The sequence below is a fragment of the Lactuca saligna genome, chromosome 5 (assembly GCF_052625555.1).
Source record: "Lactuca saligna cultivar CGN05327 chromosome 5, ASM5262555v1, whole genome shotgun sequence".
Classification (NCBI taxonomy): Eukaryota; Viridiplantae; Streptophyta; class Magnoliopsida; order Asterales; family Asteraceae; genus Lactuca; species Lactuca saligna.
The window spans coordinates 259,840,785-259,852,408 of record NC_136421.1 but is presented as its reverse complement, the minus strand read 5'-3'; the positions used below and the strand labels follow the sequence as shown (position 1 = coordinate 259,852,408).

General features: G+C 34.5%; 1 protein-coding gene across 2 annotated transcripts; it reads left to right on the top strand.

The window, feature by feature from the left end:
- Positions 1-3,075: 3,075 nt before the first annotated feature.
- Positions 3,076-5,508, top strand: WRKY9 (WRKY DNA-binding protein 9). 2 transcript variants are annotated; one of them, XM_078995833.1, is made up of 5 exons: positions 3,076-3,449; positions 3,595-3,720; positions 3,811-4,161; positions 4,378-4,491; positions 4,673-5,508. In XM_078995833.1, exons 1-5 carry the CDS (start codon positions 3,198-3,200, stop codon positions 5,330-5,332), a joined length of 1,503 nt encoding a protein of 500 aa, XP_078851959.1. In that variant the 5' UTR covers positions 3,076-3,197; the 3' UTR covers positions 5,333-5,508. The 2 variants fall into 2 exon arrangements, with proteins under 2 accessions (XP_078851959.1, XP_078851958.1); XM_078995832.1 differs by having other exon boundaries at positions 3,580-3,720.
- Positions 5,509-11,624: the final 6,116 nt, after the last annotated feature.

Genomic DNA, 11,624 nt, shown 5'->3' with positions numbered 1-11,624 from the left:
GGTGGTAGTGGCGGATGGTGGTTGGTGGTGGTGGTGTTAGGTGGGTGGTAGGTAGTGATGGGTGGTGGGTGGTTGTGGTGGTGGGTGGTGGTGGGGGCTGGTGGTGATGGGTGGTAGGTAGTGGTTGTTGGTGGTGGTAGCGGGCAGTGGTGATGGGTGGTAGAGGTGGGTGGTGGTGGTGGTTGAGTGGTAATGGTGGTGAGTGGTGATAGTGGTGGCAGGTGGTGGCGGTGGTTGTTGGGTAGTGATGGGTGGTGGTGGCGGGTGGAGGTTGGTGGTGGCGGGTGGTGGTGGGTGGTGGTTGTGTTGGGTGGGTGGTGAGTGGTGGCGAGTGGTAGGTAGTGATGGGTGTTGGGTAATGGTTGGTGGTGGTGAGTAGTTATGGGTGGTAGTGGCATGTGGTGCCCATGGGTGTTAGGTAGTGGTTGTTGGTAGTGGTGGCGGGTGGTGTTGATGGGTGGTGGAGGTGGGTGGTGGAGGTGGGTGGTGGTGGTGGTTGGGTGGTGGTGGTGATGGGTGGTGGTGGTGGTGGGTGGTGGTGGTGGTTGGTGGTGTTGGTGGTGGATAATAATGAGTGGTGGGTGGTGGTTGGTGGTGGTGGTTAGTGAGAGGTAGGTGGTGGTTAGTGGTAGTGGGTAGTGATGGGTGGTGATGGTTGTTGGTGGTGGTGGCGGGTGGTGGTGGTGATGGGTGGTAGGTAGTGGTTGTGGGTGGTGGTGGCAAGCGGCGGTAATGGGTGGTAGAGGTGGGTGGTGGTGGTTGGGTGATGATGTTGGTGGGTGGTGATCATGGTGGTGGTGGGTGGTGGTGGGTAGTGATGGGTAGTGGGTGGTTTTTGGTGGTGGTGGTTAGTGATGGGTGGTGGTGGCGAGTGATGGTGGTGAGTGGTGTTAGTTAGTGTGTTTTTTAAATGTTTGTAACTATTTTTTGATTTATATGAATATTATTTTATAATTTTAATTAAAAAAATTATGTGGTTTTAATTTGTTCTTAAATGTTTTCACGATAAAAAATATTCTGGATTTAATGCTCCCACATATATATATATATATATATATATATATATATATATATATATATATATATATATATATATATATATATATATATATATATATATATATATATATATATATATATTCAAACATTTTGGTTGTCAATTTGTCCATACACAAGATCTTCACTTTATTAAAAAATAATCATTTTTATTGTTGTTAATCACAATATATGCATATGCAATATTAATTAATAGGGTTATATATATTGACGGTGGCGAAAGGATAGTTTTTGATGCGGTTATAATCACTAACATATGGACCTTTTAGAAGTTCCGCAACAATGCGGTTTTTCTAGAGCTTATTTGACCAAATAACATCTTAAAAAAGCTGCTATTGTAATGTGGAAACAAAGTTGATTAGTCTCAAGTTCACTTACATAGATTCAGGCAGTAGCATGTCGGCTACGAAGCTTGCTGATGATATCCATGCGTACTAATTCATGTTGATAGAAAATATAGCTACTTGATTTGTTTCAAACAATCTCATAATCAGAATTGTAGCCCTATCATAACTTTTGATGTAGTTTTTTTTCTGTGTTATCTCTATCTTCTAGCTAATCGTATTTTTTTACCAATAGGCCTTTAGCGAAGTGTATTGGCTATTTAGATGCAACCTTGTCAAATACAAGGAAAATAATATAGAAGAGTGTATCAAGAGGATTAAATTAGAACATAAAAAGATTTAACATGATTCACTTAATCTCTCTGATATCATTATGTTCATAGAAAAACTAAAGATGATTCTTTTTTGAGATAAAACACTATACAAGATCTATGTATTTAGTACTCACAATATCGACTCATGCTTCTCACCACTCTCGTCACGTGTCACGTGATCACATTAGAGTTACAATAAATGAGATGCATTTATAAAGGCATTAACCTTTTTTTTGAATGACAAATACAAATATATACTAAACTACTACTTGTTAGAAGCCTTTCGGTAACCTAAATTTCTTAGTTGAACCATTTATATACAACAAGTTGGCAAAAAGGTTTATATAGACAACATCGAAGCTTAAAACTAGAATTGCTTCGGTAGTACTTTGAATTGAAGGTTCAAGGAATATCGAAATAGAGACTCTGTGTTAGAAATTTTTTATTGAGACTTTACTTCTACTTGAACTTCACTTCTTCCGAATATCTCCAATCTTCGTTGAGACCAACTTTGCTCTATGATATAGTTGTTGTGACTATGATCTTCGTAACGTTTCAACCTTCGAATTTAGACTTTATCACATCTCAACAACCCCCCCCCCCCCCCCTCCCACAGCCCCTTCCAAATTAAATTGTAACCCCAATCCTCTCTAGGCTGCACCCTTTTCTTATTTGCTGATTTTTTTCGCCCCAAGAATCTTCTTCCAAGTTGAAGATACCTTAGGGCATCCATAATGCATTAAACTTATTAGAGTTTAATGGATTCACACATTATCACTTTACTTGTTATACAATTTTATATTAATTTTCTTACAATGCATTGAATTCAATAGAGTTCAATGGAATATATATTTTATAGTTAAAAGGTTTTATTTTTTCCATTAAAGAGTTCAATGATCATTAAACTCCATATTCATTGAATGTCAACATGACATCTCACAATGATTGAATTTAATCCACTGAATGCCAATTAGACATATCACCTCATTCAATTATTCCATTGAACTATGCATTGTGGATACTCTTAGATGTCAATTCTATAACAAAGTCGTTGACGAAATTAAGTAGGTCAAAGTGTTCTTAAAAACTAGTCGAATTTAATAAATTTGGTATTGTGTTAAAATAAATATAAATTGTTTTTTAAATACAAGCAAAGTAAGGTATATGTATGATAAATGATCCCGTAGTTTTTTAAATAAGCCCTTCAATGTAAATTCGTAAATGTAAATTAAATTGGACATTTTTGGTATAAAAAAATGTCTGCATTATTTTAAGGAAACATGAAAATAGTTGTCAATTAAAATATAGTTTTAGAAAAATTATGGAGGACCTAGTTAAAGTCAAAACTTAGATGCGTCCTTTGTGTGCCTAAGCATACCTCCTCCCTTGAGACGGGGTAATTGACTTTGGTGTCTCAAAAGCAGCATTCTGGACAAATAAAAGATTGAGAAAGATAAAGAGAGACGTTCCCATTTATGTAAGTATGGGAAGAGAAGAAGAAAACACTGATGAAATGGAAATCGATCTGACCCTGAAGCTTGATGCTCAAGATCAAGAACCTGTTAGAGATTCATCAGAATCATATCATCAAGATCATGTTGATGAGGATGATGATGATAGACAAGTACCATCACCTGAGCACCAAGTACAACACTCAGAACTTGATGTACAAACTGCCACCGACCCAACTGAAGCACCAAAAAGGCAAGACCTTGATAATCGACATGAAGAAAAGGTACAACCTTTCAAAACCTTGATGTACATATATATACTTACCCTTCTTCTTACTATTATTTTATTTTAATTTGTTTCATTTCAGGCCAATTTTATTGCTAAAAAAACTAATATGTAACTTTTTGTTTAAGTTATCGATATTACAGATAGAGATGAATCGGATGAAGGAGGAGAACAAGGTGTTGAGACAAGTAGTAGAGCAAACAATGAAAGATTACTATGATCTACAAATGAAATTTTCCATAGTTCGACAATCTTCTAGCCAATTCAAGGTAGCTTAATATTAATACTACCAAATATATATAGAACCCATGTGAATCATATTTTCAGATTTTATATAGTTTTCTAAACCATATATGCAGGATCCAAAAGCTTTTCTTTCTCTTAACGGGCATGATAACGATCAAGATATCAAGAAAATTAGGCCAAGATCGCCACCATTACAAGAAAGCGAAAATGAAAACTTAGGTTTATCATTGAGGATTCAAGGCAATACTACAAGGTCCCCACATGCAAGAGATCATCAAGAAGGAAATCATAAGAATTTATCAGAGACCACAACTAAGTTTATGCCGATGCAACAAAAAAATTTGATGAATTCGGGAAATCTTGGAGGCGAAAATAAAGCTAGCAATATTGCTAATACTCCGATGGCTTCACTGCCAAACAGAAAAGCTAGGGTTTCAGTGAGGGCAAGATGTGAATCTGCCACGGTAAGTTTGAATCGTATATCATGTATATATCAAAATTATGATTTCTGTTATGTTACTCTTACATATGGGTGATTTCTTGCAATCGCTTATTCTCAAAAACTGCATTGTTGTAAACTTATAACTGTTTACTAGAAATATATAGTTAATATAATACTTTACAAATCATTTATCACTAGTTTTCTTGATCGATATTCTGAAATTTATTGTGTTATATAGATGAATGACGGATGTCAATGGAGAAAATACGGACAAAAGATTGCCAAGGGAAACCCTTGTCCGCGAGCATACTATCGTTGTACAGTCGCTCCTGGTTGCCCAGTTAGGAAACAGGTTTGTCCCAAGTACCTTCTTGTGTGAATGCGTGCATGTGCATATTTTCCTCTTCTTTTTTTCTTTTACCAATAAGAATCTTAATCCTTTACTTTTAGCACAGTAAATAGGTTAACAAAAATATCATAAATTACAAGACTTTAATTATCTCATGGTTTTTACTTGTATGATTAATACATAGGTGCAAAGATGCTTAGAAGACATGTCGATACTAATCACAACTTATGAGGGAAATCACAATCATCCACTACCGGTTGGTGCAACTGCAATGGCTTCAACAACATCTGCAGCAGCAACATCTTTCATGCTAATGGATTCAAACAATCATATTTCATCTGAACTTGGAGCCATGAATCAGCAGCCTTTCGCTAATTACCACATGTCTTCAAACATTCTGAACTCTAATTCTTCTCCATATTCATCCGCACATATGACACCTAATGACCCTTCAAAAGGACTTGTCTTTGATCTCACCAACAATCAACTCAACCCTCACCAAAGCCCCTCGTCTCAATTAGGGTTTCCTTGGATGCCGAACAGGTTCCCTATTAATGAAAGCCTTTTTTCAAGACCAAAGCAAGTAGATGGGAGTAATGGGGTTTGGCAAGGTGGAGAAGATAGCAACAATAACAATAAGTCAATTTTGGCTGAAAACATGAGTGCTATTGCTTCTCATCCTAAATTTAGGGTTGCTGTTGCGGCTGCAATCTCTTCCATCATTAATAAAGAGAGCCAAATCAGTAATAACATCCACGCCGATGGTCCTAGGGATAGAGAGAGTGGTGGTAGTAGCTCTGGTGGCAAAACATGGGTTCTTGAATCTCTTTCTAGAAGTGGTTAATTACCGCAAGAATTACCATTGAGACTACATAAGTATATTCGAGTTTTAGTTTGTTTAAAAACCAAAATGAAATGTATACTATTCTAAACTTATTAATTAGATTGTTATAGATTTGAATCTTGAAATCTGTAATTTATGTGGAAAAATATGATATACATTGGTTACTCTTGAATTAATTTTTAGCACCAAACATCTTTTATATATATATATATATATATATATATATATATATATATATATATATATATATATATATATATATATATATATATATATATATATATATATATATATATATATATATATATATAACAATTTTATTTAAGATATAATGAAATTTTCTGAACATTCATATATATATATATATATATATATATATATATATATATATATATATATATATATATATATATATATATATATATATATATATATATAACAATTTTATTTAAGATATAATGAAATTTTCTGAACATTCATTTATTTTTTTCCCTTACATAGCGCTTTGTCTTGTGTATTAAGGGTGGGGTGGTTCCATGCATGTGAGCTCTTCAATGCTGTAAACCGATCAAGAACCTAATAATGGATTACTTTAAGTTCACTAGTCATTAATGAAGTGCATGAAGTGCATTAATATGGTACCCACTGACACTAACTGAAAATAATTTTTTCTACGTAAATCATGTAGTGTGAAACATATATAATATTATCATAGTGAACATGCGCAAGGTTCTTTTCCAGAGAAAAAAATAAGAAATAAAACATTAAGGAATTACACATAATCTTTCATACAATAATTTATAGATGCATAGTTATCTTATTTATAAGTTTATTATGGATCTCAATTGTTAATTAACAATTCAAGAATCTATTAACGTGACATGGAATATGCATCCTACCGCCCATATATAAAATTACTTCCCTAAAAAAGACCCAATACAAACGTCCGAAAAGAGATACGAGAATCCTACTGCCTACTTTACAAGTTCTATAGTTTAGTGTGTTAAGAAGAAAAGGTCTATTAGATCGATGAAAAGATAATATTAATTAAACCACATGAGGGCATGATGATACATTTTGTTTCTTTGGAGGGGAGTGGTGCAATTTTCCCAGAACCTAAATGAAACCTACGATGATGAAGTTGTACAAGGCGTAGGTGACAATGAATCAACGTTATTGGCTCTTCAGGGAAACATAGTAACTTCGTCATTTCCTAGGATTAATTATGGAAAGGGTGTCATAAACAATTCATCATGAAACCGATGAATCTGAAAAATTTTCAATAACCAACTTCTTATTTAAATATTTTGTATTTGTGAAAAGTATTAAGTTCAAATGCCACATAATATTTTTCTTAACTAGTATCTCTACAATAGAAAAATGATTAATTAAGCGCATCATGCAAGTTATAGGAGTAGACACCATCCCGGTGAGTGCTATCGTGATGGTGTGTAGATAGAATGATGGTCGTTAACGGACGTATGAAAGAGTGCAATAGTCACTTAACCGTTAAAAATGAAAAAAAAAAAATTGTTTATTCTAAACAAATATATATATTTTTAAACATATTATAAAATCCATGTACAGCTTTCACAAAATTCACATTTTTTACTAAAGATCTTTTTACACTAGGGGCAATTTTGTCTTAATATGGTTTTAATATGGTTTTAGTATATATATGCATACTTTGATATGTTAATGTCAAATAACGATCTGAATGTTCTTGGTGTATCGCAGATATTCGATGAAATTTTGCAGGGCAAAATGTCTACATTATCTTTAATTGTGATCGGAAATGAGTACAAGTATATATGAATGTTATCTTGATGATTAAATATATTTGGAGTACGCTATATGTGACAAATCGTATCAATATCCACGAATATGAAAAAAGAAAATTATTCAAAACAACACAAGAAGCGTGGAACATCCCAAAAATATTTAGTAAAATTTTCGTTTTAAATCGACAAACAATGTCAATTATTCATTCCAAAATCATCAAAGTGGGATAATGTATAAAATAATTATCAAATTACAAATCATACCATAAATTGCGGAACATCGGTTGATGCAATGCAATCACGTCGAGCTCTTCCTTTTGGAACCGAAAGTACCAAAAAAGCATTTTAAACATAAACTGTAAGCACAAACTTTAGTGGGTTTTTTCTCAAAATATTGCATATCATACATACATATCAACTTCAAGCTATAATAGGCCTATCACCCACAGGTCTATTTCACTCCCGAATCTATTTCAAGATAATCAGTGTTTTTCAACTAAATAATTTAATTTCACCTAGGGTTTATTTCAAACCCAAGTCCCTAGTGACCCTGTTGATATTTCCCAACCGTATGAGTCTATTTCACCCCCCGGATCTATTTCACCAAACATACAGATGGCATACAGGCATAAAGCAAGAGTTGCAAAGACAACATGCACATACGACACATAGTGTCCTACACTATAATGAAAATACTTACCTTAATCGATAATAGATAAGTCTCACACAGGAGTTGCTTATACGAGAATCTCCTCACACTATATACTTCAAAACCAAACACTAATTAACAATTAACGTAGTTATACCATCTCAACAAGTCCAACTCCAAGATCATTCCCTATTTGGGTAAAAGACCATTTTGCCCTTTAGAGCCCTAAATCCTCACAAATGACCAAAAGTCAATAGGTCAAAAAGTTAACGGTCAAACTCATGTTAACCAACGCATGGCGTACTCCAAATCTACGCTCTATGTAAGATCCTTATCCAGATTTCGGGCCATTGGCAAGCTACACCCTGCGTATCTAGTTTTGCACCTTGCGTAAACTCGCTGGTTCATTAACTTTCTCATTAAGTCGTTAATGCCTAACGACTGAACATCCAACTCATAGATCTTTATCTAAAGGACGTCTTAAATGAAAAGGTAATCAACTTTAAGCTTTTGCATGCCTTAATAGAGCATAAACTCAAGTCGTAGATCCAAAATACTCTCCAAGGTCTAAAATCTCATGCATTGAAGAATGAGAATGTCCAAGTTTCCATTTTTATGACTTCACAAACTCATAAATGGCTACAAATGGTGCTTAAGAGTTATGGAGTAGCTAATACTCACTAGAACCAAGTTCAAGGGATAAAAACACATAAAAGTACACCAACTTAACAAGATCTAACAAATACACCACCAAGGTGAGAGCTTCTCGCCTCCTAAAGAAGCTATATGAAAAACATGGTTTGGATCATAAGCAATACAGTCCCAAGAGATCCTCCAATGATCTCTTTCGTCACAAAACACAAAAAAGAACACTCAAAAGGCTTAAGATCCTTACAAGGTGGCTAGGGTTCCGTTGATTCTGGAAATAAGGGTGCAAGAAGAGCATAGGGAGGCTCACAAGAAATTAAGGTCCTTTAAATAGTGTCAAAACCATCAAAATTAACATTTAAGCATTACTGCCTTACGCTTTGTGTAGGGTATAAAACCCTCACATATCACATCCCTTCCTAAGCCATGCGTAAGAAGTAAGTTACGCCCCGCATAAGGACCATTCTTGCAAAAATAAAATATGATAAGGTTCAAACTGAAAATACTTGAAAAACGGATGTTAAAATTTCAACCCAACTAGAACCATAATTCTTCCTCGAAGTCTGTTACCGTGAGTAACTCTGGATAGTGCTCTATCATCTATTTTTCATGCTCCCACATCCACTCTTAACCATTTATGTGTTGCCACTACACCTTCACCAAACCTACTTCCTTCTTTCGCAGTGTCTTTGTCTTTCGATCGACGATCGCAACCGGTCTCTCAATATAGTTCATGCGTTTGTCAACCTGAATATCCTCCAATGGCAGTACTATGAAACCATCAACCAAGAATCTCCATCGCAGGGAGACATGGAATGTGCTATGAATCTGATTGAGCTCATAAGGTAACTCCAAACAATACACAACCCCGACCACTCGGACAACAACCCAGAATGGACTAATATACCTTGGGGCCCAGCTTACCCCTATTCTTAAATTGAATGACACATTTCCAAAGTAACACTTTTAGGAGTACCATATCCCCGACCTAAAACTCCAAATTTAATCGGCGTAGATCAGAATAACTCTTTTGCCAGCTCTACGCAGTCTAAAGCCTCTCACGTACCTATTGTATCAACTTCATAGTCTTGAGTACCACCTCCATACTCCTCATGATTCGTTGACCGACCTCACGCTAACAAATCGGGGTCCAACACTTCATCTTGTAGAGCATTTCAAATGGTGTTCGGTCAATACTTGTGTGGTATCTGTTATTGTTTGTGAACTTAGCCAATGGGCGATACGAATCCCAACTACCACCAAAGTCCAAAACACATGTCCAGAGCATATCCTCTAGAGTCTGAATAGTCCGCTCACTTAGACTGTCAGTATGTGGATGAAAATTCTGTTGGATTAGGTGTCTAAGCATATAACTATAATGGGTATGTACTTGATTTGATAGTAGCATGGTCCTTTTGGTTTGTCTTCACTCATGCAACTTGACAAGATGACTGGTGTAGAGAAAGTAGGATTTATTATTTGAAATAATAAATTGGTACTAAAAATGATTTTATAAATATATTATAAGATTAATATATTATTTGGAAATCATATTATTAATTAGTATTTAATTAGAAATTAATTTGGCATTAATTTTAAGATTAAAAGAATTGATTAATAATGGACGGGCTGCTTTGCAAATCATTGATAGTTGTGAAACTAGGCTTAGGACTCCATGGAACAGACTTGAAAAAATTTATAGGAGGCCCTATAAGATTTTGTCAAAGGGCTTCTAATAGAGGTCCATGGGTTACTTAGGGTTTTGGATGGGAACTAGGGTTTTCTTATTCTAGTCCAACTTCAAGATTAAGCAACCTATCCCTATAGAAACCTCCCTAAACCCTAGGAATTTCGGCTTATGCATTTTTTCATAACCCTAGCCGATTTTCCTTATCTCTCCTCTCATCCTCTTGCATTGAGTGTTTGTGAACCATTAGAGGTGCAATATTTAGGGTACTAAGCTTTCAAGTGTCAAGAATCTTCAATTTTATTACTACATAACAAGTGAGGTAATCTTCGAACCCTAATTTATATATGAATTTCGAAATTATATGCTAGATCTGGGGTTATTGCTTTGGATTTCAATTTGCATGTTTAATAGTGACAAACTTAGATCCAAAGTAATTAGGGTTGCATGAAAACGTAGGTTTGTTGTTATGCTCATAACCCATCAGTGATATCAGAGCCTATGATGTTTTTCAATTGAATTGATGCAATAGTAAACTGTCCTAAGTAGCAAAAAATCATTTTTTGGTGTCTAAACGTTGAACTCAATGAGTTCAATGTCAAACTCGATGAGTTGGATGAACTGGACGAGTTCATTGGCCAACTCGATGAGTTGACTCGTCAGTTCCCTATTTTTTCGATTTTCAGATCTTATATTGATTAGGATTATTGCCTTATTTCGTTTTTACTGCCTAAAATCGAATTTTTTGAATCGTAACCTCATCATAATTAAAAGATTTAGTTAAATTTGGATAATGATAAGATTATTATGATTTAAAATTTAACGTAATATTTTGAAAAGATTTAAAATATAACCTTTTGGTTTTATAATTTAAATTTGAATTTAAAGTTTAATTTTAGTAATTTAAATGGAAACCCCTAGAAGATATCCTTATGTATTTTATTGATAATTTAATTAAAAGACAATTGATAAATACATGTGTGGTTTAAATTTAACTAAATTAAAAGTTTAATTTATTAAATAATTAAATCCTTAGTATTTTAAAATTTTATAATACAACATTATACTATTATAAAATTAAAAGTTTAATATTATGTATGTATAAGAAAAGCCAGTCTTACCGTTAGTAGGCCTCATTCACGAAGCTGGTCTATAAGGGATGTTTAAGGAAGCGGCCTGTAAAATAACTGTCATTGGGTATCCATTCTTATCCACCACACTCTTGACTAGTGGATGGTGGTTAGACGAACGGGTAGGATAGGATACTAAACTTTCATTAAAAGTATAATGAATTATAAAGTAACTAAATGCTTTTATAAAATTCTCAATCTTAGTTACTTTAGGAAAAATATGAATTTGATGCTAACTCATGAAAATACACACTGCACCATATTGGTCGTTAGTGGAGCGTGTGTGGTTAACCGGCTCACTAATATGGGACCAATATTGTTTGCAATGTGTTTTTATCATAAATTATTGTTGAGTTAATGAAGTGTGTGTGGTTAACCAGCACATTGATTGGGTAAT

Coding starts and splice junctions, on each gene's coding strand:
- WRKY9 (XM_078995832.1), top strand. CDS start 3,198: ATGGGAAGAGAAGAAGAAAACACTGATGAAATGGAAATCGATCTGACC. Junction 3,450..3,579: donor ATAATCGACATGAAGAAAAG/GTACAACCTTTC, acceptor TTTTTGTTTAAG/TTATCGATATTACAGATAGA. Junction 4,492..4,672: donor GTTGCCCAGTTAGGAAACAG/GTTTGTCCCAAG, acceptor ATTAATACATAG/GTGCAAAGATGCTTAGAAGA.